The sequence below is a fragment of the Borostomias antarcticus genome, assembly GCF_949987555.1.
Source record: "Borostomias antarcticus genome assembly, chromosome: 15".
NCBI classification, from domain to species: Eukaryota; Metazoa; Chordata; class Actinopteri; order Stomiiformes; family Stomiidae; genus Borostomias; species Borostomias antarcticus.
The window spans coordinates 11,148,065-11,175,512 of NC_140248.1; the positions used below are offsets into that span (position 1 = coordinate 11,148,065).

At 46.4% G+C, this 27,448-nt stretch overlaps 1 protein-coding gene across 1 annotated transcript; it reads right to left on the bottom strand.

Annotated features, from left to right (window-relative positions):
• Positions 1-3,150: 3,150 nt before the first annotated feature.
• Positions 3,151-27,448, bottom strand: LOC311318441 (multidrug and toxin extrusion protein 1-like). The gene is made up of 19 exons (XM_084449792.1): positions 27,127-27,448; positions 26,597-26,698; positions 26,392-26,460; positions 25,947-26,095; positions 18,727-18,769; positions 17,751-17,795; positions 17,549-17,646; positions 17,304-17,401; positions 17,031-17,144; positions 16,834-16,901; positions 16,558-16,660; positions 16,397-16,472; positions 16,231-16,300; positions 15,987-16,119; positions 15,731-15,825; positions 7,549-7,680; positions 7,139-7,345; positions 5,030-5,161; positions 3,151-4,826 (listed from the first exon to the last, which is right to left on the bottom strand). The coding sequence occupies exons 1-19, from the start codon at positions 27,340-27,342 to the stop codon at positions 4,479-4,481; spliced, it is 2,298 nt and encodes a 765-aa protein (XP_084305918.1). The 5' UTR covers positions 27,343-27,448; the 3' UTR covers positions 3,151-4,478.

The window sequence follows — 27,448 nt, forward strand, 5'->3', positions numbered from 1 at the left end:
TCGAGCGGAATACCACTGCAATAACTGATTAGTCAGATCAATTAAATCATTACAGCTCATTTCATATAGGCTACAAAGGCAACACAGTAGCCTACACTTTACAGAAAGGGGGAGAGGATGTAGCCTACTTATCCTACCCCTATGTGGGAGACTGCACGGTAGCGCAGCGATTCAGAATAATCGATGAGTTTGAAGAGACAGAGGGCTGTGCACCAAGACTCCGTGAGCGCACAATGGACAAGGGGTAGCCTACTCCAGGGTCCGGAGACGTAACAGGTCATGCAGTCAATAGATCTCGTTTTGAATGTAATTATAATGCCCTCTGGTTATAATAGAATATCGGAGCTGTTTAATCCCAAAATGCGCATTGCGCAATGCTTCCTGCAGTTGGGTCGGATCGAGGTCCTTGATTGACATTCTGTGGAGCAGATCATGCCACTGCAGTGATGATTAGGCTTACACAACGTTCAGAATGTTTTGCAGAATTACAATTCTTTGGTGTTGTAAATTACGAAAGGAAAATAATAATCTATAATAATATTAATAACTATATAATAATAACTTATAATAATAACTAATAATCTTCACCTTCACCTACCCCGAGATGTAATCACAATAGACTATATGCACGTACACTGCAATAGGCTCTTTGCACAAGCTCCACTACTTCCTGAAATGCTACAGACATCCTTATTTCCTGTACTATATTATTGGATGGAAGTGATTAATCAGGTGTGCGGCACATCTGATCACACCTGATAATCACTCCCATCCAATGGTATAGGACAGGAAATAAATAAGCCTGTAGAATTTCAGGAAGTAGTGGAGCTTGTGCAAAGAGCCTATAAAAGACCTTAGGATAAACGATTCAGTAGGCTACACAGGTGTGTTTCATCAAGTGAAGATCTCATTGTGAGAATAGGCTATGTTTTCTAGAATAATAAATGACAAAAAAAACTACATGGGTACTGTAGGCCTACGCAGTGGCGGGGATCTGTATCCAATTTTGGGGGGGACATTAACATTGAAATTTTGCAAGAGTATTTTTTGGGGGGAACATCATTTACAGCACACTGGGGGAACTACACCGCCACCCAGTGGCAAGAGGTGTATAGTGCAGTGATATTGATTGGCAAATGTGAATATATTTCCCGTTTTTCATCCTCTTATAACACGTGATGTGTAGGAGCTAGACACATGAGTCCAGAGACTTATTTTTCTCCAGATTTAAAAAAATAAATAAATGATACACTACCCCAATCTAAATATTGGGGGGGACAATTTTAATGATCTCAAATATTGGGGGGACATGTCCCCCGTGGCCCCCCCAGGATCCCCGCCCCTGGGTCTACGTCTTTACTTTCCAAGGTAATTGTTGCGCATAAAACATGACATAAAATGAAGACATAGGCTACTTTCTTATAAAACGGGGGTGTAACATATTTATAATATCATTTGGTGACATTGGCTGCAACCTGCCCTCCAGGACCTGCACACCTCCCGAGTCCCAGTATTGGAAATGTAGTTAGTGATCGGGCTACAAGAAAAAGGGACAAATTATAAATGTGGTTAGTAAGAGCATCATTATTTTGCATGTAATTCGAGCGAGAGATAATGGGGCACACTCACAGCCGTTCTGGTAGGCTATCGCTTCGGAAACCTTACAGCACAGTTTGCACCTGATTCATTCTGTTTAATGCCAGGGAAGGGTACAGTATGGTGCGCTGTGTTTCTGCCATTGCACAGGAGGGCTAACGTTATCAAAAGCAAATGCATTGAGAGCTAACGTTAGCATGCTAGGATAACTAACACAGCTAGCTGACGTACCAAACATTAGGCTAGCTAACGTCAACATGCTGGATAAAGACAGATAGCTAGCTGGATCAGACAGCTATTTAAAAACTGTTGCCAATTACAGCTAACATTATAGTTTGTTTATCTAGCATTAGCTAGGTTGGCTACTAATCAGACACGGAGATCATGGTAAAAACTTCCCAATTTGTATGACAACCACAAATACAATTATAAAACGTATGTACACATTATATTAAAATTAGAGGTGGGCATCATTTAGACTGCAATTATTCAATTATTCTCAAAATGAGTAGAAAAGGTTCAGAGCTACCTTACCGTGTTGGATAGATTGTGAAACGGCACGCAGGGGAGTGGAGGCGGGTTTTTCAAACTTAAGGGTGACGTCAACAATGTGAAAAACGTCATGAATTGGGAGCATATTCAACCAGAGTCAAATTGGACTGAAAATGTTAAGCTTCCAGTTTCTCCAAAACTACAAAACTGATATATTTAATGTTTTTTATTGTGTTTCTTCAATGTCCTCTTGTGCAAATAGCACTTACAAACTCAAAAGTGAAAATGACCATGTTATACCTTTAACCAGATGATATTCCAGCAAAAAAGAACCAAAACTCTTGATGCTATAATGTTATACTGTACACCCTCATTCACTGCTGGTGTAATGCACTTAATGCACAATAGAATGGGGTAATGGATTATGGGTATTTTCCCAGCCCTGTTGTCATGCCTGAACTGCTAAAATTAATGATAATGATTGTTATAATACTGATAATCAATATATCAGGGTTGGATCATCACGCATGCTGGAGTTACTTTGAGTCATGTTTCTTGTTATATCACAGCCAAACCTGGTTCAGAATACCCATGGAAGGAACCTGAAAAAATGTGAACTAATATGAGTGCTAAGGAAATAGAGAATGGAGAGCTGTTCCAGTGATGAGGACGTCACAGGAGTTAACACTGCTGTGTGGACCAATGGAAATACAATGCAGTTGCTCTATTCTATACTGAGGGGCACTGTTAGGAGGGATGAGGTGTTCAGAGCATGACTGTTAAGAAATGTGAAAGTGGAGCTGGTTCTGAAGTAAGGAATCCTATCATTCAGTAGGTGGAATTATGTGATTCAGAATCTGTTCACTCGTGTGTTGTCAATATCAATAATTAAACTGTGAACTTATGACATCATTAGCCTTTCTTTCAACATTGATGGTCATATGTGTCTCCAAGGACAGGTGTTGTAGGACAGGACAAGGTCTCCATCCACCAAGCGTTGTGTGAATGACCTTACATATCATAGGAAGGCAGTGAATACTGATACAGTGAACATGTATTAGATGTTATTTATTGATTTCTTTCTGACTCCATGCACTAGGGCAGCTGCACATTTCTGTTAATTAGATAGGCTACACTGTTATAAATTGTTTATTCTTTGACATTCAGCAGTGCACTGATCTACATCAGGCTTTCCATGAGTACACTGGTATTAGAGTAGTGCCTAGTGCTATACAGCTGTACACTCACTCAGTATTACAAAAGTACACATTTACAAAAAGGTTTTATACATGTCATGGTTGTAAAATTTGAAACAATTTAATTGATAATCAATCAATCAATCAAAGCTTTATTTATATAGCGCATTTCATACCCAGAGGCAACACAATGCGCTTTACAGAGAACAAGGAAGGTGGGCAGACATCCCACCCCTACATATTCCAGAGGGAAGCAAAAAAAAAACAGTAATCACCCGGGGGCCAGATAAGTGAGCTGTAAAAATTCTTCCCTGACCCCTCTCAACGAGGCGATCGAGCAAGCTCCTGGAGTATGTTTGTCTACCGGCTAATAGGATTACCGGATTATAGAATCAAATATTTACAGTACATTGAACAAGAAGGATTAGGGTGAACATTTCAATGTAAGTTAAACTTGGTTATAATTATGAATTACAGTGAAAGACAAATCAGCATGAAGAATGTTGGGAAATGAGTTTATCAACAGAAGCTAGAGGCTCGATACTGGGGGCTCAAAAGTGATGACAAGGAATCACTCAGTTGTAGTGGGAACCAGTTATGTGTGTGTGTGCGTGTGTCCTGTAAGTTGGACATGGTGCGTTCAAGACAACTTGGGAATTCCCGACCTCCAACTTGTGAAAAACGAATTGAACGCTCGTCCAACTCGGGATAAGTCGGGAACTCGGGTATCATTTTGCGCCCTGAGTTGACGTCATATTCACAACATGGCGGCATATATCTTTGACGGTAAGAATTTAATTATTATAAAGTGTTTGTTGACGTTTTAACATGTAATTTGATGTGTAATTGTGCAATATATGTTTGTATTCTTTATATGTCTCTCTGATTATAGCAATGTGTGGACTTTAACAGCCATTTTAGAAATTAGCTAGCCAGCTCTTTTGCTAGCTAACGTTAGCTAACATAATAGCCTTCTAGCATAATAGAAGCCTCTAGCCTTCTATCCATTCTTTTTTCTCCCGAGTTAAAATCGTCATGAATGCAATGATGTCGGGCGTCGGGATTCCCAACTTGGGAATTCCTGAGTCCCGAGTTGTCTTGAACGCACCATTATTCCTAAGCTTGCGGTGGTTTTGGAGTGTCCAGCTGCCTTGGTTGCCCACCCTTGTCTCTTCCCCTACAACCCTGTTCCCCTCAGAGGGGTGTGGTCAAGTCCAGCCACGGTGTGGCTGGCAGGGTGGTGGAGTGGTTGGCCCAGTCCAGGGTGAGGTTGCTCCTGCTGTGTACTGAAGGCTCAGGGGGGGGGCAGGCAAGGTGGACAGCGACCCCTGTGGCCAGAAGGAGAAGTGTAGCCAGCAGGGTGAGACCCCTCCTCAGGATCAACTGAGTTGTGGACAGCAGAGCATTGGTTTCGACTATGGGGGTCTCCCCACCTCCCTCTGTCCCTCTCTCACATTCCCCCAGTCTCTGCTTCTCTCCAGCACCCTGGGTGCTTACTGGGGTGTATCCAACTGGTCTGGGGCCCTCACCCTCTGACTGGGCCTGTAGAGACACATGAAGGTAAACTTCTACACCAAACATATGACCAGTGAGACATGAACACCACCATGATTCACAATATGGTATTCCTAAATATGTTAGGGTGCACTGCAATCAAACAATGAAATTCATTCTTCTCTCAATCACTTAACTCACTCACTCTCTCTGGCGCGTGTGCACACACACACACACACACACACACTTACCATGTTGGAATTAAGAGTTGGCTGGAAGCATTCTGAGCCCTCTGGAATCAGGGTGTCAGTCACTGGTGGTCCAATAGGAGACTTGGCTGGTACACAGGTCACAGGACCAACCTTCCCAGCTCGCACCTGGGCCTACATGGACATATTATGTGACACTCATTGTTATGAAGGCTCAGAAGTTATTATGAGTTGTAGGCTGAGTCATTAAAGTATAAGATAATCAGACCAATATGGTTTTATCACCGTTGCTTAGTTTAGATACGCCCCTGCCCTCCTCCTTATTGGTTGTGATTTTATATATTTGAATTGTTTTATTGGTTGTAAAGCAAATACGTCATCTTTGGACGCTGCTGACAATACCAGTTACTCGCGTAACTGCCGTTCTATGAGGGAGGAGTAGCCCCTTAGGGGCTTTGCTCCTATTGGTACATTATACCCCTCCGGCACGCACCGGACCAGCTGAACCTTTAAGTACACTTGCCTCAACCAACCAGGATGGTTCAGTCTAGACCACTATGAAAGGTTGGAAAACCCCACTAAAAACCCTCTGAACCAAATTCAGCAAGTAACTGAAAGGGTCCAGTAGGGGATTTACCCTAAGGGGCTACGCCTCCCTCATAGAACAACAGTTACGCGAGTAACTGGTATTCCATTTCGGGAGGCTATGCCCCTTAAGGGCTTTGCTCCTTGTGGTATAAGGGGTGTAGATCCCCCTAACTCCCGCTGGACCGGGTGTACACAGGCTAATGTGTAACGGTCCAGGCAATGTCCTACACGCCAACTCCCCTGAAGGGCAGTAGACGACCACCTCGAGTAGAGTGGGTATGGAAAGTTGGTGCCACTCGACCTGCTGAGTCGTAGGCCCGTGGAATACCATCACACAGCCAATGAGACAGACGCTGCGCAGTCACAGGCCATCCAAGAGCAGCAGCGCGTGCACCAGGCACAAAGTGGAGCCTCTCATCCTCTTCGCTCAGATGAGCTGGATGATGAAGCAGGACTGTACCCTAGAACTGTAAGACTTGTCACAACCTTGGGCGTAAGGCCAGGTTGGGACGCAGCACTTCCCAGCTGAGGTTACCACTGATGACCAACAGGCAGGGCACACAGACAGAACACACAGGTCACCTACCCGCTGGCAGACATCAGCCAAGGCAAGGCTGTCTACAGAGACAGGACATTCAGGGGGATCTCGGATACAGATTCAACAGTGCCCTAACAGGGCATCCTAAACTACCTGAAGATTCCATGGGGGGCCACCGTGTGCATCACAGGATGCACGTCGTGAGCCTGTGAGGAATCGCCTAACCAGAACTGTTAGCCGTTAGAGACCATTAGTGAGACCCTCACGACAGGCTGAATGGAGAGTCACCGACCTCACGCCGTCCTGACAATTGATATACTGTAGGCTACTGTTATCATGTTGTCCGTTTTGATGCGCACATTCTTGCTCCGAATCGGGGACTCAAAGTGCCTGAACACCAACAGTACGGTCACCAGCTCCAAGAGGTTGATGTATCGTGTGGATGAGTTCCGCGTGTCACTGATCACCTGGCCCATTCAGACCCAGTTAGTTGTTAGTTGCTCGCAGTAATTGTCATTTGGAGTGGATGAGACGTATAAGGATGTTTGTAGCGGTCTTGATATAGCCTAGCTAATTATCCAACACGGATTTGCCGTGTATTTTGAGCTAAGAGAGGTTAATTTACTGTGCTAGCAACACTCGTAATTCAATGAGAAAATAGTGGACTTTGGACTCATCACCGGACAGTCATTTTGTTGCAAGTTTCATTGTCCAATCAGCAGCCAACCCAGCATCTTTAGTCAAGAGAAGGACATCAGATTGCCATTCTTCTGACATCAGATTGCCACAGCACGAGAGCACAAGACCGTCAATCATCATCACCTGTCATCACCCGTGCATTCTCCCCCACTAAAGTCGACGAATGAACTAGTACCATAGAATGGGTTTTAGATTAGGAATTTAGCATAGGTCATTAGTTGCTTGTTTATTGTGTTTATTTTCATTGTATTTAAGTTGAGTTTATAATCGTTCCCCTGTCCCTGTATTAGTTAGGCTATTGTTGTCCACAGTTAATTGTTAAAGGCCAGAAGGAGAAGTGTAGCCAGCAGGGTGAGACCCCTCCTCAGGATCAACTGAGTTGTGGACAGCAGAGCATTGGTTTCGACTATGGGGGTCTCCCCACCTCCCTCTGTCCCTCTCTCACATTCCCCCAGTCTCTGCTTCTCTCCAGCACCCTGGGTGCTTACTGGGGTGTATCCAACTGGTCTGGGGCCCTCACCCTCTGACTGGGCCTGTAGAGACACATGAAGGTAAACTTCTACACCAAACATATGACCAGTGAGACATGAACACCACCATGATTCACAATATGGTATTCCTAAATATGTTAGGGTGCACTGCAATCAAACAATGAAATTCATTCTTCTCTCAATCACTTAACTCACTCACTCTCTCTGGCGCGTGTGCACACACACACACACACACACACACTTACCATGTTGGAATTAAGAGTTGGCTGGAAGCATTCTGAGCCCTCTGGAATCAGGGTGTCAGTCACTGGTGGTCCAATAGGAGACTTGGCTGGTACACAGGTCACAGGACCAACCTTCCCAGCTCGCACCTGGGCCTACATGGACATATTATGTGACACTCATTGTTATGAAGGCTCAGAAGTTATTATGAGTTGTAGGCTGAGTCATTAAAGTATAAGATAATCAGACCAATATGGTTTTATCACCGTTGCTTAGTTTAGATACGCCCCTGCCCTCCTCCTTATTGGTTGTGATTTTCTATATTTGAATTGTTTTATTGGTTGTAAAGCAAATACGTCATCTTTGGACGCTGCTGACAATACCAGTTACTCGCGTAACTGCCGTTCTATGAGGGAGGAGTAGCCCCTTAGGGGCTTTGCTCCTATTGGTACATTATACCCCTCCGGCACGCACCGGACCAGCTGAACCTTTAAGTACACTTGCCTCAACCAACCAGGATGGTTCAGTCTAGACCACTATGAAAGGTTGGAAAACCCCACTAAAAACCCTCTGAACCAAATTCAGCAAGTAACTGAAAGGGTCCAGTAGGGGATTTACCCTAAGGGGCTACGCCTCCCTCATAGAACAACAGTTACGCGAGTAACTGGTATTCCATTTCGGGAGGCTATGCCCCTTAAGGGCTTTGCTCCTTGTGGTATAAGGGGTGTAGATCCCCCTAACTCCCGCTGGACCGGGTGTACACAGGCTAATGTGTAACGGTCCAGGCAATGTCCTACACGCCAACTCCCCTGAAGGGCAGTAGACGACCACCTCGAGTAGAGTGGGTATGGAAAGTTGGTGCCACTCGACCTGCTGAGTCGTAGGCCCGTGGAATACCATCACACAGCCAATGAGACAGACGCTGCGCAGTCACAGGCCATCCAAGAGCAGCAGCGCGTGCACCAGGCACAAAGTGGAGCCTCTCATCCTCTTCGCTCAGATGAGCTGGATGATGAAGCAGGACTGTACCCTAGAACTGTAAGACTTGTCACAACCTTGGGCGTAAGGCCAGGTTGGGACGCAGCACTTCCCAGCTGAGGTTACCACTGATGACCAACAGGCAGGGCACACAGACAGAACACACAGGTCACCTACCCGCTGGCAGACATCAGCCAAGGCAAGGCTGTCTACAGAGACAGGACATTCAGGGGGATCTCGGATACAGATTCAACAGTGCCCTAACAGGGCATCCTAAACTACCTGAAGATTCCATGGGGGGCCACCGTGTGCATCACAGGATGCACGTCGTGAGCCTGTGAGGAATCGCCTAACCAGAACTGTTAGCCGTTAGAGACCATTAGTGAGACCCTCACGACAGGCTGAATGGAGAGTCACCGACCTCACGCCGTCCTGACAATTGATATACTGTAGGCTACTGTTATCATGTTGTCCGTTTTGATGCGCACATTCTTGCTCCGAATCGGGGACTCAAAGTGCCTGAACACCAACAGTACGGTCACCAGCTCCAAGAGGTTGATGTATCGTGTGGATGAGTTCCGCGTGTCACTGATCACCTGGCCCATTCAGACCCAGTTAGTTGTTAGTTGCTCGCAGTAATTGTCATTTGGAGTGGATGAGACGTATAAGGATGTTTGTAGCGGTCTTGATATAGCCTAGCTAATTATCCAACACGGATTTGCCGTGTATTTTGAGCTAAGAGAGGTTAATTTACTGTGCTAGCAACACTCGTAATTCAATGAGAAAATAGTGGACTTTGGACTCATCACCGGACAGTCATTTTGTTGCAAGTTTCATTGTCCAATCAGCAGCCAACCCAGCATCTTTAGTCAAGAGAAGGACATCAGATTGCCATTCTTCTGACATCAGATTGCCACAGCACGAGAGCACAAGACCGTCAATCATCATCACCTGTCATCACCCGTGCATTCTCCCCCACTAAAGTCGACGAATGAACTAGTACCATAGAATGGGTTTTAGATTAGGAATTTAGCATAGGTCATTAGTTGCTTGTTTATTGTGTTTATTTTCATTGTATTTAAGTTGAGTTTATAATCGTTCCCCTGTCCCTGTATTAGTTAGGCTATTGTTGTCCACAGTTAATTGTTAAAGGACAATGCTCGTTTTTGACAACCTGGACCTTATTTACGACATATTATAAGACGTTTGACTCACCGAGATCACTTTGGTGTAGTTCGGAGGCCTGTAGAAGAAATGTAAAATCCAGCGCGAGCCAGTATATCCATATAAAGGCGGTGATCGGGGCAACGAGAATGCAGCTTCTAAAAATCTATTTTCTGCTGCGAAACGGTTGTTTTCATCAATCTGTATGGATGAATCGCTAGTTGTGCTTACATAGAGAGCATAGGCCTGTTGTGGTATTTCCCATGCCTCTGTAATATGATCTTTAGAAACGTCGTTAGACACGAAATAGCTTCCTCACTTGCTCCAGCACGCATGCGCACAGCGTGCTGGAGCAACGATTGCGCGCTGTGCGCATTAGTGCTGGAGAAAGTGAGGAAGCTATTTCGTTTCGAAAGACGTTTCTAAAGATCATGGCATGTGAAAACCACAACAGTTATGCTCTATGTAAGCACAACTAGCGATTCATCCAGACAGATTGATGAAAACAACCGTTTCGCGGCAGAAAATAGATTTTTAGAAGCTGCATTCTCGTTGCCCCGATCACCGCCATTACATGGATATACTGGCTCGCGCTGGATTTTACATTTCTTCTGCAGGCCTCCGAACTACACCAAAGTGATCTCGGTGAGTCAAACGTCTTATAATATGTCGTAAATAAGGTCCAGGTTGTCAAAAACGAGCATTGTCCTTTAAGGTCATAGTAGGGTCACCGGATGATGGTGGCCAGCCCCTTTAGCTTAGTTAGTATAGATATTTAATATTAGTTTGATAAATAAGATTACAGCCCCTTTTAGTGTGTCCACCTAGGTTGGAGCTACCTTCCAGATAGGGTCATCCCTATGTTCCCACAGCCCTGTTCCCACAGCCCTGTTCCCACATTGATATTTTTTTTTATTTTTTTTTTAAAATTAGGCCCTCGCGGCAGTGGCTAGTTGCAAAACTAGAATGGAGAAGTAAGACGCCTCCTTCCCTCCACTAGTCTGGGGGTCCACCTTGGGCAAGTGGTAGTACCCCCTAGCCCCCCGACCTGGGGTTACAGGAAAAAAACCTGATGACAGAACACCAAAAAGGAAGAGAGACCCGGCCCGGAGGAAGCCCGGGGCCCTCGTCTGGAGCCAGGCCCAGACGGAGGGCCCGCATGCGAGCGCCTGGTGGCCGGGCTTACCACGGAGCCCGGCCGGGCCCAGCCCGAATAAGCAACGTGGAAGCACCATCTCCTCCTCCATCGTCCCGTGGACCCACCACCCGCGGGAGGAATTGTCGGGGTCGGGTGCGCTGCCAACTAGGTGGCGGTGAAGGCGGGGGGCACCGACGGACCGGACCCGGGCGGTAAAGGCTGGCTCTGGGGACATGGAACGTGACCTCGCTGGGGGGGAAGGAGCCGGAGCTTGTGAGGGAGGTGGAGCGATACCAATTACACCTGGTGGGGCTAACCTCCACGCACAGCACCGGCGCCGGAACCAAACTCCTGGATAGGGGTTGGACCCTGTTCTTCTCCGGAGTTGCTCACGGTATGAGGCGTAAGGCAGGTGTGGCTATACTAGCTAGCTCCCAGCTGAGCGCCTCTGTGCTGGAGTTCACCCCAGTGGACGAGAGGGTCGCCTCCCTGCGCCTTAGGACTGTGGGGGGGGGGACTCTGACTGTGGTTTGTGCTTATGCACCGAACAGCAGTTCAGAGTACTCAGCCTTCCTGCAGACCCTGAGTGGAGTCCTTTTGGGGGCTCCTGCAGGGGACTCCAGTGTCCTACTGGGGGACTTCAATGCACACGTAGGCAATGATGGAGAAACTTGGAGGGGCGTGATTGGGAGGCATGGCCACCACGATCTGAACCCGAGTGGTGTTTTGTTGTTGGACTTCTGTGCTAGTCACGGTTTGTCCATAACAAACACCATGTTCGAACACAAGGATGCCCACAAGTACACCTGGCATCAGAACACCTTAGGCCGAAGGTCGATGATCGATTTCGTTATCGTATCATCTGATCTGAGGCCATGCGTTTTGGACACTCGGGTAAAGAGAGGGGCAGAGCTGTCCACTGATCACCATCTGGTGGTGAGCTGGTTTCGATGGCGGGGGAAACTTCTGGACAGACCTGGAAAACCCAAGCGTGTAGTGAGGGTGAACTGGGAACGTCTGGAGGAAGAGCCTGTCCGGAGAGATTTCAATTGCCACCTCCGGCGGAGCTTCTCAGGCATCCCTGTGGAGGTTGGGGACATCGAGCATGAGTGGTCGGTGTTCAAAGCCTCCATTGCTGAAGCTGCGGCTGGGAGCTGTGGCCTGAGGGCCATAGGTACCTCAAGGGGCGGTAACCCTCGGACACCATGGTGGACAGCGGTGGTGAGGGAAGCCGTCCGACTGAAGAAGGAGGCCTTCCGGGTTATGTTAGCCCGGGAGACCCCAGAAACAGTTGCAGGGTATCGACTGGCCCGGAGGGCTGCGGCTTCGGCCGTGACCAAGGCAAAGCAGCGGGTGTGGGAGGAGTTCGGAGAAACCATGGAGAAGTACTTTCGGTCGGCACCAAAGTGTTTCTGGAAGACCATCAGACACCTCAGGAAGGGAAAGCGGGGGACCATCCAAGCTGTATACAGCAAGGAGGGGACACTGCTGACCTCAACTGAGGAGGTTGTTGAGCGTTGGAAGGAGCACTTTGAGGAACTCCTGAACCCGACTAATCCACCCTCTATGATCGAGGCAGAGCCGGAAGATGATGGGGGGTCGTCAATGTCCTTGGAGGAGGTCACTGAGGTAGTCAAACAACTCCACAGTGGCAGAGCCCCAGGGACTGATGAGATCCGTCCAGAAATGCTGAAGGCGCTGGGTTTAGAGGGGCTGTCTTGGTTGACACGCCTCTGTAACATTGCGTGGAAGTCTGGGTCAGTGCCGAAGGAGTGGCAGACTTGGGTGGTGGTCCCAATATTCAAAAAAGGGGACCAGAGGGTGTGTGCGAATTATAGAGGCATCACATTACTCAGCCTCCCAGGGAAAGTTTACTCCAAGGTGCTGGAAAGGAGGGTCCGGCCGATAGTCGAACCTCAGATCGAAGAGGAACAATGCGGATTTCGTCCTGGTCGTGGAACTACCGACCAGCTCTTCACTCTCGCAAGGATCTTGGAGGGGGCTTGGGAGTTTGCCCAACCTGTCTACATGTGTTTTGTGGACTTGGAGAAGGCTTACGACCGGGTCCCTCGAGAGGTCTTGTGGAGGGTTATGCGGGAGTATGGGGTGAGGGGGTCCCTACTTAGGGCCATCCAATCCCTGTACACCCAGAGCGAGAGCTGTGTCCGGGTCCTCGGCAGTAAGTCGTCTTCCTTTCCGGTGGGTGTTGGCCTCCGCCAGGGCTGCGCTTTGTCACCAATCCTGTTTGTGATTTTCATGGACAGGATATCGAGGCGTAGCCGGGGGGAGGTGGGTTTGCAGTTCGGTGAGCTGGGGATCACGTCACTGCTTTTTGCAGATGATGTGGTCCTGATGGCATCAGCTGCCTGCGACCTCCAGCACTCTCTGGATAGGTTCGCAACTGAGTGTGAAGCGGCTGGGATGAGAATAAGCACTTCTAAATCTGAGGCCATGGTTCTCAGCAGGAAACCGGTGGCCTGTCCGCTCCGAGTAGGAAATGAGTCCTTACCCCAAGTGAAGGAGTTCAAGTATCTGGGGGTCTTGTTCACGAGTGAGGGAACCATGGAGAGGGAGTTTGGCCGGAGAATCGGAGCAGCTGGTGCGGTTCTGCAGTCGCTTTACCGCACTGTTGTGACGAAAAGAGAGCTGAGCCAAAAGGGAAAGCTCTCGATCTACCGGTCTATCTTCGTCCCCACCCTCACCTATGGTCATGAAGGATGGGTCATGACCGAAAGAACGAGATCACGGATACAAGCGGCCCAAATGAGTTTTCTCCGGAGGGTGGCTGGGGTCTCCCTGAGAGATCGGGTGAGAAGTTCAGTCATCCGGGAGAGACTCGGAGTAGAGCTGCTGCTCCTTTGCGTCGAAAGGAGCCAGTTGAGTTGGTTCGGGCATCTAGTGAGGATGCCTCCTGGGCGCCTCCCTAGGGAGGTGTTCCAGGCGTGTCCGGCTGGGAGGAGGCCGCGGGGTAGACCCAGGACTAGGTGGCGGGACTACATCTCCGCACTGGCCTGTGAGCGGCTAAAGATTCCCCAGGCAGAGCTGGTTGATGCTGCTAGGGAAAGGGATGTCTGGGGCCCCCTGCTGGAGCTGCTGCCTCCGCGACCCGACCCTGGATAAGCGGATGAAGATGATGATGATGATGATGATGATGTTCCCACAGCCCTGTGTTCCCACATTTCCAAGTAATCATACTGCAAAGGCATGAGGCATGTAGCGTGGGAAGGGGAAGAACACTTATCGTGTTTACCATGATCCGTCCATAGGTGGCGCTATTGCGACCATTTGAAAAACCAAATGCACAATTACGCAGACACTACTGGACAGATTTCCACAAAATTAGGTGGAGAGGTGTAGCATGCAGCAAGGAAGACTCCCTCAAATTTTGATTGTGATCTGAGGCCACGCCCCCTTGATGCGGATTGGTCCACAGTGTTTGCTTAATATCTTTGGTTCTGAAGGTCTCAGAGCTACCAAACTTGGTGGGAGTGATTTTGGAGGCCCATAAATCAAGTCCATAGTAGACACACCCCCTCGATGCTGATTGGTCCACAGCCGGGGCCATTGAAATCAGCATGAATTTTATATGGGACATGTGCCATGCTACACACCTGAGTGTGTTTTGATTGATTAGGCTAATGTCAATTCTTGCTCCTCTACTGGCCCTGGACCCTTCAGCAGACTGGACTGAAAAATTGTCTCCATCAGTTCCTGGCTATGCCCATGGGCTCAATGCCCATGCCGTGGCAGATGGATTGGTCAACCCAATGAGGAGAAAAGATGCTTCAGATGCTTCACAGACATAGTTTTCTCTATTATATAGTTAGATTACTTAGAAAAGTGGAAATATAGCACTGTGGGAACATAGGGCTGTGGGAACATAGGGCTGTAGGGACATAGGGCTCTGGGAACATAGACATGCTCTCTAGAGAACACTTTCCGTGGAGTTCAACAGAGTGCAGATTAGTCACTTGTCTAAAGTTCACTGTCCTTTAACCGGTATTGTCTTTGGTTTGTCACAGTAAAGTCAATGAGTTTCTAAGGTTAATCATTGTGGTGAACAAGGTGTATCATGGCACCTCCCCCTACGAAGGAGGCTTCGCATGCCAAGATGTTATAATAATCGCCTAAAACTATCTTTTGTCCCAGTCTCCATTAAATTGATAAACTCACTTAAGCAGAAACGATAATTATATGACCACAAGCACTTTATCTGAAACACCACTTGAAGGGTTATGTGCAATATCTATCAAATTCCATGTCCAGATGGAAGCTGCTGTCAATGTCACTCAATGTTTGCTGTTGACTTTGTTGTTTCTTTTGCCTGTTGTATGTAATGTCTCTATTGCACTTTGAAGCAATATGGTACTATGCCCAAGACAAGTTTCCCCACGGGGACAATAAAGTATAATCAATCAATCAATAGCTCAGGAGGTAGAGCGGCCGGCTGGGGATCACAAGGTTTCTGGAGTGTGCCGAAGTGTGCTTGAACAAGACACTGAACCCCAAAATTGCTCACGTGCGACACGGTGGCGCAGTACCTAGTACTGTCACCTCACAGAAAAAAGCTGTTGGGGAGTTGGCCTGTTCTCTCCATGTTTGCAAGGGTTTCCCCCATGAAGAACTCAATATGAACAAAACAGGGAGAACGCTGTCCATCCCTGGCGAAGACAGACGGGAGCACTTGGTTGGCCCCCGGGCGCGTCCCATGCAAGCTGGCTGCTCTTAGGGGAAGGACGACGGGATGGGTTAAGTGCAGAGAACTTTTCACCGGCGACTCTAAATGCATGTGTGTGTGTTTCATTTCATGTGTGCAAAAAGTGTGCTGTGTGACAAATATTTTTTTTTCTCTTTCTTTCACTCGGTTAGAGGGAGCTAAGCTTCTTTACTGGTTGGAGTTAGATTTTCAAGGGTTGGTGCAGTACCTCCTCTGTAGCTCTCTGCCAGTTGAGTTTGAAGATGAGGGTGATGAAGAAACTAGTCTGAATAACAACGCAGATAAACAGACCGATCCAAAACCCTGAGGAGAGAGAGAGCGATAAAGAGTTAGATGTAACATGAACGCCAATTGCACAAAATGAAAAACAAAACACTGACAACACTCAAAGTTAAAACAAATGTGATACAAACAGTGAAAAATAGAAAGAAGGTAAGAGAGTAAGCACAAAGACAGAACTTTACCCAATATTCTTAAATTGGCAGCAAACATCAGGGCTATTCCGACAGGCAGGGCAATACAGTAGTAGGATAGCAGGTTGGACAAGGCAGCTATCTTCTGCTTCCCAGCCCCCACCAGGATACCTGAGCATACGCACTACACACGCACATACACACAGAAAAATGACATGCTGAGTGAGTTAGTATTGAATCTCAGAGGTAGGATACACTGCCTGTCAAATCAACTTCCCAGTCTAAAGGAGCTCACCAGGAGGGCGTCGAAGAACTGTGTGAATGTGTGTAGGCTGAGGTTCTCCGAGACAATCTCCACAATGTTCCTGCAGAACATGTGGTCAAAAATGGCAATCAAACACTGAGTTTCTTGGCAGGATCATGTGTACAGTTATCATCACGCATGCTGGTCTGTCACTTACACGTCAGTGGTGAAGATGTAGCCAAGCACATTCCTGAGGATAAAGATCGCCACCCCCTGGAACACAGCCAGTGCTCCTACAGCAGAGACAAGCTAACATGTAAGAGTCTGCGTCCACATTATACTGTATGTGTGTGTGCGCGCGTGTGTGTTTGGTCTGACCTGACAGGCCCAGTGCCACTTTGCAGGTGGCCCTAGATGTGTCTCCTGCCCCCAGAGCGTTACCTACTCTCACACAGGCAGCCGCATGGACGCCTAAAGGGAACTGTTCACAAAGACCTCAGTTACCTCAGACCTCCGCACTGACACACGGGGGGTAGCTTGGGTTGCACTGAGACACAGAGGCAGGTGAACCTGACACAGGCTGTGAGGTGGTGTTGAGGTGTGAGAGAGAGAGGGGGGGGGGGGCGATGGGGGAGGCAGGTTAGTATTTCTCACCATGTAGGTAATGGCTCCAAGCTCCATCAAAACATGCTGGGCAGCAAGATCCACCTCCCCTAACCTCCCTAGATAGTGAGACACAGACAGGTTATTATTATTATTATTATTATTATTATTATTATTGTTATTAGGTGGATTGTAAAAGAAAGGAGTTTGAGATAATCACACACACTCACAAACACACACACACTGACCAGCGAGGAAACTTCCAATCTCCAAGATCCACCACTCGAAGCAGATCATTAGTGTGCTTGGAATAGCTAGCTGCATGTAAGAGCCCCACTCCTGCAGACTCGCACTGGACCAGCCTACAGGTACACCCAGAGTTACGCACACACACACACACCATCAACCTAACACCATACTCATACCTAACCAGTAGGGGGAAACAGAGTTCTCTAAATGAATATACAGTAATATGGGTATTTGAAAGTGTGTTAGAAAGGCTGAGTGCTTGTGTGTTTCACCTTCCCACGTTTTCTTGTGGAGCCCCCTCCAGTGGATGTAGGTGAAGAGCAGAAGACAGAGGTAGATCTGAGACAAGCTATTGGCTATAGCTGAGCCTCTACAAACACACAAAGCAGAACTTAAATGGCACCCTAATACAGTATATACACAGACACACGCACACAGAGACACGCATGCATACACGCACGCATGCATGCATGCACACACACACGGTGAAATTGAGCACGAGAGTGAGCAAACCCACATGACCCCCATCTTTAGGCTGAAGAGCAGGACATAGTTGACCCCCAAATTAATGAGATTAGCTGCTGCCGCCGTGTACATCTGGGGCAGAATGATACCCTGAAACACACCCACACAAACCGACTATTAGGCACTAGAGAGCCAGCACTTACAACAACATTTAACATAAGAAAATGAAGGATTTGCCCTCCAATCCTTGTTACCTGATTCTGAAGGTAGGCTACTTGTAGTTGGTGCATGAACATAGCCTGTGGCACAGACACACAGAAGGGAGGGAACATTAGTGTGCACAATTCAGTTATGCAGGACACTAAGACTCCAGACAGAGCCACAAGCCAGTCAGAACACTCACCAGACGGAAGCCTCACACTCCAGGTGGAACACTGAGAATCCAGACAGAACCCTCAGAATCCAGAAAGCACTCTCATAATGTAGACAGAACCCTCAGAATCCAGATGAAAGCCTTATCCTCCAGGCCCAACACTCGGACTCCTGACAGAGCATCAAGACAGACAGAACAGACAGAATTTTATTTTACTGACAAAAATAACTTATTTAGGGATTACATATCTGTACACACCCTTAGCCTAATACTTGGTTGATGCACCTTTGACAGTGATTACAGCTTTCATTCATCGTAAGCTACGGCGTTCGTCATGGCGCTACGATGAACGTAGCGCTATGATGCCTCTGGGAAATGCAGCCCAGAACTCTCAGGCTCCAGACAGAACAGAACACTCAGACTCCATACAGAACAGAACACTCAGGCTCCAGACAGAACAGAACACTCAGGCTCCAGACAGAACAGAACACTCAGGCTCCAGACAGAACAGAACACTCAGGCTCCAGACAGAACAGAACACTCAGGCTCCAGACAGAACAGAACACTCAGGCTCCAGACAGAACAGAACACTCAGGCTCCAGTCAGAACAGAACACTCAGGCTCCAGTCAGAACCCTCAGACTTCAGGCAGAACACTCAGGCTCCAGACAGAACAGAACACTCAGGCTCCAGACAGAACAGAACACTCAGTCTCCAGACAGAAACATCAGACTTCAGGCAGAACCTTCAGACTCCAGACAGAACATAACCTCAGATTCCAGAGAGAACACACAAACCCAGCACATCAGACAGACAGAAGTCCTGTGCTGAGGACAGAAGGTGGCAGAATTTACTCACAGGAACAGCAGGTAGGTATGCCATCACATAGAGATGGGCAATCCTAAAACAAGAAGGGGAAACATTTAAAAACAAGTTCTGTGTGTCTGTCTATTTGTCTGTGTTATCATTGTTCTTGTTGTTGTTGTTGATGATGATGATGATGTTGCTGATGTTGATGTTAGGGGCCAAGCACTGAAGGTGCAAAGCCCCTATTGTAATTGATGGTATTATTATTGGGGGCCAAGCAGCGCAGCTGCGTAGGCCACCATTAAGTTTCTACCTTTTCATATTATTACTCTTCTGCCATTGGAGTCTATGGCAGCCCATAGAAGCATATGGTAGAAAGTTATGAAAATTGGCACACTCATTCAGGACAGTCCCCTGAGTCTCCTCACCAAGACTCATGTCCACAGCTCGAACCCTCTAGCGCCACCAATGTGTCAAAGTTGGCAATGCTTTTATGCATGCAACTTTTGACCTGTAAGTCTGATTTTGAAAAAGGTACCTTTGGAATCCTTGGTTCAAGCCAAGTTCAACGCACCTCATGCCGTCATTGTCTGCCATATTGGATTTCCCGCCATTTTGTACTTTGTGTAAAACACTTAAAATGTATCTCCTCCTAGGTTTTTTCACCAATCTGCACAAAACGCAGTATGCACAATCTATAGACCGATGTCCACAAAAAACTTACAGGGATTTCTGATTGTCCATTGCGTTCGCTCGTGACAGCCAATCAAAATTGGCAGAAAAGCTGCAAAACAGGAACTGGGGTCATATCTCAGTAATGTTTTAATCTATCAGAACCACATTTAGCACACTCATCCGGTACACACCCATGACATCTGTCACCAAGCCTCATGTTGACATCTCGTGCACTCTAGCGCCACCAGCGTGTCAAAGTTAGAGTTGCGTTTATGCCAGTAACTTTTTAACTGTATGTCCAATCTTCAAAATGATGGTAGCAATGGATTCCCTGGCTCATGCTGAGTTCAAAACACCCCATGGTTTCATTATTACTTCATTTGTTTGATTGCAGAATGCAAGGAACACCTTTTGTCTTCTGCACAATTTCACCACTTTCAGAGTGGTGAAAGGCGCATTTTGGAAAAAGTCACAAATTTTCTAAACTGCCATCCCTCTTCCAATTCTCACAGCTCATATACATTTTATATATCAAAACGTTCACACGACTCTTGGGATTCATAAAATCAAAAAAGCTAAGCCCTCCGATGTATATTTTTCACTGTGTGACAGTTGGAACGACGACTCCCCCCCTCCATTGAAAACAATGGATCCACACTCTAGAAAATGACAGAATCAGTGTTAATGTTTCTAACTCGTCACCTCTCCTACACTTCTGAAGACCGAACGACATATAATACATGGAAATGTTCGCATGATTGTCTGGATTCTGAAGAAGTAAATAGTTGAGCTATGCTATATATACTTTTCGCTGTGTGCCAATTTAAACGACGACACCCCCCCTCTCACTCAACCGAGAGGAAGCGACCCTTCCAGCTGACATTAATTAAGTGCTCAGGACTCAGACTCAGATTGGGATTCAGCTAATAGGGTTAGCAAAGGCTAACATGCCTTGTGGTCTAGGGTGATTTACCTTCGCAACATCCAGCGTAGCACAGTGGTTAGCATGTCGGCTTTGCAAGCAGCAGGTACAGATTGAATCCCGTTCCACCATACTGTATGTCTGACTTTTGAAATTCTCTGAACTATCCTTGACCCTTGTCAAACATGTCGCCACGTCAGTCTAGCCTTGCACCATTATGTTTCTACCTTTTCTTATTGGGGGCCAAGCAGCGCAGCTGCGTAGGCCACCATTAAGTTTCTACCTTTTCTTATTATTATTCTTCTGCCATTGGAGTCTATGGCATCCCATAGAAGCATATGGTAGAAAGTTATGAAAATTGGCACACTCATTCAGGACAGTCCCCTGAGTCTCCTCACCAAGACTCATGTCCACAGCTCGAACCCTTTAGCGCCACCAACGTGTCAAAGTTGGCAATGCTTTTATGCATGCAACTTTTGACCTGTAAGTCTGATTTTGAAAAACAAGGTACCTTTGGAATCCTTGGTTCAAGCCAGGTTCAACGCACCTCATGACGTCATTGTCTGTCATATTGGATTTCCCGCCATTTTGTACTTTGTGTAAAACACTTAAAATCAATCAATCAATCAATCAAAGCTTTATTTATATAGCGCATTTCATACCCAGAGGCAACACAATGCGCTTTACAGAGAACAAGGGAGGTGGGCAGACATCCCACCCCTACATATTCCAGAGGGAAGCAAAAAAACAGTAATCACCCGGGGGCCAGATAAGTGAGCTGTAAAAATTCTTCCCTGACCCCTCTCAACGAGGCGATCGAGCAAGCTCCTGGAGTATGTTTGTCTACCGGCTAAGAACATAACGTGGTTAGCATGTCGGCCTTGCAAGCAGCAGGTACAGAGATCGAATCCCGTTCCACCATATGTCTGACTTTTGAAATTCTCTGAACCAGCCTTGACCCTTGTCAAACATGTCGCCACGTCAGACTTGCACCATTATGTTTCTACCATTTCTTATTATTATCCTTTTTTCTTTCTTTCTTTATTATACTCTTCTGCCATTGGAGTCTAGAGCAGCCCATAGAACTGTATGGTAGAAAGTTATGAAATTTGGCACACTGATTCGGGACAGTCCCATGACCCCTCTTACCAAGACCCATGTCCTCAGCTCCTACACTCTAGCGCCACCAACATGTCAAAGTTGGCAATGCATTTATGCACGCCACTTTTGACCCGTAAGTCCAATTTTCAAAATCAAGGTGCCATATGATTCCTTGGCTCAAGCCAAGCTCAAGCAAATTGGATTGTCTGCCATTTTGGATTTAGTGAAAAACACTTAAAATGCTACTCCTCCTATAGATTTTCACCAATCTGCAAAAAAATTAATACACATAATCTGGAGACCAATGTCTACAAAGGATTGATTTGAATTGTTGATATTCCAATGTGTTTGCTTGTGACAGCCAATTGAATTTGGCGACAAAGCCTCCAAACAGGAATTTAAGACATATCGCATAAATGCTTTAATGTATCAAAAGCACATTTAGCAGACTGGTTAGGGACCCTCCCGTGACCTCTGTAACCAAGTCACATGTTGACAAGTTGAGCACCTAGCGCCACCAATGTGTCAAAGTTGGAGTCACGTTTATGCTTGTAACTTTTGAACCGTTTGTTCGATTTTAATGATTCAGGGATCATTGGATTCCTTGCGCCAAGCCGAGTTCAAAACATACCATGGTTTCATTATGTTTCATTCTCTTGATTGCAGAATGCAAGTTACACTTTTGGTGTTCTGCAAAATTTCACAGATTTTTGAGTGGGGAGAGACGCACTAAGGAAAAATGTCACACATTTTCTAAACTGCCACCCCTCTTCCAATTTGCACAGCGTATACACATATTATATATAAAAATTTTCACATGACTCTTGGGATTTGTAAAATCCAAAAAGCTAAGCTCTCTGATGTATAATTTTTTGCCATGTGACAGTTTGAATGATGACTCCCCCCCTCCATTGAAACCAATGGAGCCATGCTCTAACTTGAAGCAAATGACTGAATCAATGTTGTGTTTCTCCTCGTCACCTCTCCTACACTTTTGAAGACAGAAGGACATATTATACCTCGAAATGTTTGTGTGATTGTCTGGATTCTATAGAAGTAAATAGTTACGGTCTGCTATGTACTTTTCGCCATGTGCCAATTTAAATGACGACACCCCCCCTCTCACTCAATCGAGAGGAAGCAACGGCTGACATGCCTTGTGGACTAGGGCGATTCTCCTTTGCAAGATCAGGCGTAGCACAGTGGATAGCAAGTCGGCCTTGCAAGCAGCAGGTACTGAGTTTAAATCTCGTTCAACCCCATGCCAGATTTTCCTCCTATCTGCATGAAACGTGGTAGGCCTACACATAATCTGTAGACCAATCCTAGTCTACAAAGGTTCAATATGAGATTTGGATGCGTTCGCTTGTGACAGCCAGTTGCATTTGGCGACAATGCCGCTAAACAGGAACTTGGGTTGTATCATAAATGCTTTAATAGCATTTAATTTAGGGCCCTTCCACCCTCTGGCCCTTCCAGCTGACATTAATTAAGTGCTCAGGACTCAGATTGGGATTCAGCTAATAGGTTAGCGAAGGCTAACATGCCTTGTGGACTAGGGTGATTCACATCTGTAACATCCGGCGTAGCACAGTGGTTAGCATGTTGGCCTTGCAAGCAGCAGGTACAGAGATCGAATCCCGTTCAACCATATGTCTGACTTCCGAAAATCTCGGGCCCATCCTTGACCCTTGTCAAACATGTCACCACGTCAGTCTAGCTGATTCCTTGTCTGCTTGCAGTTAAACTGCTTGGCCCCCACATTCCTGCTTGCAGGTATATTTATTATTATTATTCATCTGCCATTGAAGTCAATGGCAGCCTATAGAACCGATTGGTCACTTTTTATGAAAATTTGCATGATGGTAGAGGATCACGGGATGAGGCAATGGAGCAAGTCTCACATCGATTGGCCAATAGGGGGCACAATAGCAGCCCACTGAAATTGCGAACTTTGAACAGGCATAGCTCATGCCCTGTTTGACGTAGAGTCATGAAACTTAGCATACCAATGTCTCTCCTCACGATGAACAAATTTGCCTCAAGAACCTATAACTTCCGGTAATGTAAATTTTCTGAAATTGGATGCTTAAAATCTGTCTCCTCCTAGAAAGTTTCACCGATTCACATGACACTCGGTAGACAGAATCTAGGGACAAATATCAAAATTTCTGATTCTGCATTTTTTGAAAAGTTGAATAAAACTGAAATTATGAGCCAATGAAGATTGCAGAGGACATGGCTTTTCACATGAAGTGGTATAATTTCTGAAGGGTTGTACAAAACACCACAAATCTTTGCTAGCATATCCGAACATATACCCCAAGGCTATCCCTGCATTATTGGCCCAATCAACTCAAATGGGGGCGCTAGAGAGCTAATTTCCTGTTAAGGCCTAACCGCTAAGCTGATTTTTCCAAAACTTGGTACAGTAGTGCCAGAGTATATCCTAAGGTAAGTTGAGAAATATGCAACAAATTTGCCACAGGGTGGCACTATAACAAGCCAAAATGCTTAAAAGTGGCTAAAATGCAATCGATTGCTGTAGCGCCCCCTGTGGCCGGATGGGGCTCATTTTGCTTATATGCGTAGGTGATGGCATGCTCTACAATTTACTAATTGGACACAAAATCGTCAGATTAAAGTATGATGTCGATATAAGGGTCAAAGACGTGACGCTTGTTTTTTTTGTGTCCCTTTGGTTAAGTTTAAATTTTTTAGGTTATAATTTGAAAATAAACTTAAAGATTACTTGCATACATTCTTTTCTGACAACCTGCCCTAAAAAGTTGTGGTTTTAATTCATTTTGAGAGAATTATTGAAAATATAAAAAATGGCTAAGTGGTGTAACCATAGAAAATTTCAAATTGCTCAAAAGAGATGAAAGTCTAAAAAAAACGTATAAACTAGTTTGGCATAATCTTACATAAGAACTATTTTAAAGTTAATAAAAGAAGTAGAACTATATTGTTCTGGATATTATAAATCATCCGGGAAATCATGTCAGTCAGGTCAAATTACATAAGTGTCTTTCTGTAAGATGCTATTTTAGGCAAGTACCAATATTTTATGATGCAGCACAAGGACAACTAGCCATCTTAAGAAGAAATGTTTAGTTTATTAGTCAGTTTTATTTATTTTCCAAGTATTCTTTCAAGAAAAGGGGAATTGTCATATACATCATAGCCTACGTGTTATTTGGCCAGACATTCTATGTTGTGTTGAGACTCAGAGATGGCCTGCCTAATAAGTCAGATACTGTACTTGTCTGCAATTTCATCATTAATACAATATAATAAATGTGATGAATGTGGATGGTTACACCAATTGACATTGGGTTGTGTCAAATGGTGTAACCAGTGTTTGTTCATGTAAATATGAAATTATACAGCAATATTAATTATATTCCTATTCCTATCTAAGCATTATATTCTACTGTAGTGTCACAACATGTTTTTAGCCATTTTGACATACATTTCCATAGATTATAACAAAAACCAAGGTGTTTTCAGCATACCATATGACCCGCTCGATGTTGCAAAACTGGTGAAATATTAAAATTTGAGATCACCCTGATAAAATCTATTCGTAGGTAACATGTTGCAATTGATTATTATTATGAAAGACACCTACATACACTCGAGGTTGATAAAATATTGAATATTTACCACTTTTCTCTGGTTACACCACTTGACATTTTAAGGCGCATTTGGTCAAAGAAATATGCAAATGTAATTTAAAAGCCAGCATAAATACAAAATCCACATATTAACACACTTGATGCAAGCTTTTAAAACAGTATTTCCCCCCGTTTTCTTTTTCCATCTTTCCCACCCTTATTTGTCACTGACCCATAAGCGTTTTTGTGCAACAACACCCCGGTTGCACTTTCATTCATTCAGGGAGGAGGAGTAGAGGAGGGGGAGGTTTAGAGGAGGGGGAAGGTGTAGAGGAGGAGGTGTAGTGGAGGGGGGAGGTGTAGGGGAGGGAGGTGTAGAGGAGGTGGGAGGGGTAGAGGAGGAGGTGCAGAGGAGGGGGAGATGTAGAGGAGGGAGGAGGTCTAGGGGAGGGGGTGTAGTGGAGGGAGGAGGTGTAGAGGAGGGGGAGGTGTAGGGGAGGGAGGAGGTGTATAGAAGGGGGGAAGGGTAGATGAGGAGGTGTAAAGGAGGGAGGAGATGTAGAGGAGGAGGTGTAGGGAGGGAGGAGGTATATAGAAGGGGAGAAGGGTAGATGAGGAGGTGTAGAGGAGGGGGGTGTAGAGGAGGAGGTGTAGGGGAGGGAGGAGGTGTAGAGGAGGAGGTGTAGGGGAGGGAGGAGGTGTAGAGCAGGGGGGTGTAGAGGAGGAGGTGTAGGGGAGGGAGGAGGTGTAGAGGAGGAGGTGTAGGGGTGGGAGGAGGTATAGAGGAGGTGTAGAGGAGGAGATGTAGAGGAGGGGGGAGGGGTAGAGGAGGAGATGTAGGGGAGGAGATGTCTTGTTGTATTTGATGCGTAAGGGCTTGGCCCCGTCATTGCTGCTTGCAGCTATATTTATTATTGTTGTTGTTGTTGATGTTGTTGTTGTAAAGGCCCTACCTGGCGACCTCTTCCTGCTGATGCATGGCCAGCAGTATGTTCTGGGTGTTGATGAGCAGAGCCCAGCAGGGCAGACAGAAGAGCAGCAGGATCAGAATCCCTCTCTGGATGATCACTCCCACACGCTTCAGGTTCTTTCTGCCAAACGTCTACAACCCATCACACACACAAACATGCACGCTTTAGACTTTAAACCTATGATACACCTACAATACACACACACAGGGCAGCTGTGGCTCAAGAGGTAGAGCAGGTCGTCCAATGACTGCATGGTTGATGGTTCGATTGCCGGCTCCAGCACCTTGCATGACAGCTTTCCACCATTGGTGTGTGAATATTTGTATAAATGGGTGAATGAGAGGCCATTGTAAAGCGCTTTGTCCGTGTGTGTGTAAATGGTTCATTTACCATTTACACACACACACGCAGGCTACTATAAGCTCACCTGAGAAACCAGTGTATCACAAGCCGAGCTCAGGCCATAGCCTGTGGCTGTCGTCGAAACACTGATGACCTGAGAGGGGAAGAGCACAGCACAACAGTCTGAGTCTGCCATACTAAAGAGCGTGCTTGAACAAGCCCGTCCTATTACTGGCTACACAAACATCGTTCAGAGGAAGGCCGTCACTACAGAGAATTGTGGGTAGTACCGCGGAGCCCAGGGCATAGCCAGCCAGCTCTGCGTTGCCAAGGTGACCACAGAATATGGTGATGACAAAAGGTAGAAGGAATATCAAGATCCGAGAAACCAGCTGTGGAGACAGACAGACAGACAGACACACACACACACATACACACAGACATGCAAATACAGGGACATCATTAAATTCCTTCATTCAATCATAGCCTTTATCATGAATAAAGCCATTCACTTTTTGCGTACACATTAAGCGACAGCCTGCAAACTCACCCTCAGTTCTGTTTTTTGTTTGGGAATGTAAACAATAACACACTGGACATCTGTGAACGCTGAATACGCTGGCCCTGTCGCACCACAGACAGGGTGTGGGCACTAAAGTTTGTAACATGGCATGTAGCATAGCATACACACATCTATCCTTGACATGAGCATGGATAGCTGTAACATAAGTGGGTGTATACCCTTGCAGCTCCAGCAGTAGCTTCCAACCCCACTAATCAACTCTGAAGCCTGTGAATGAACCTCCCCTCTCTCTCTCACCAGCGGGCCTGTGAGTCGCAGGACATGGTAGAGTTCCTCTCTGTAGGCCAGGGGGATCCAGTTCCTCACACACACGCAGCAGAACAGTCTGGAGCTGACGGCCGTCCCCGCTGTGTCCTCTCCTTCCACCCCCGCCGACCTGCCAACAGCCGCCACAGCAACCAACGCGGCGCCCGGCAACAGGCCTGCGGACTGTGGGGCACCCGACTTCTCCATTGAGCAGTGAGAAAGAGAGAGAGAGAGAGGGAAGAGAGAGGGGAGGACAGAAAGGGAGAGGGGGGCAGAAAGGGATTGAACGAGTGTTTCTGCCCTAGTGCAAGGC

Bases quoted from the DNA above. Each gene is read 5' to 3' on its own strand.
- LOC311318441 (XM_084449792.1), bottom strand. From the start codon at position 27,342: ATGGAGAAGTCGGGTGCCCCACAGTCCGCAGGCCTGTTGCCGGGCGCC. The intron at 16,902-17,030 runs GTCAGTGTGTGT...CTCACTATCTAG, and splicing joins GATTGGAAGTTTCCTCGCTG to GGAGGTTAGGGGAGGTGGAT. The intron at 16,120-16,230 runs GTGAGCTCCTTT...GTGCGTGTGTAG, and splicing joins AGTTCTTCGACGCCCTCCTG to TGCGTATGCTCAGGTATCCT.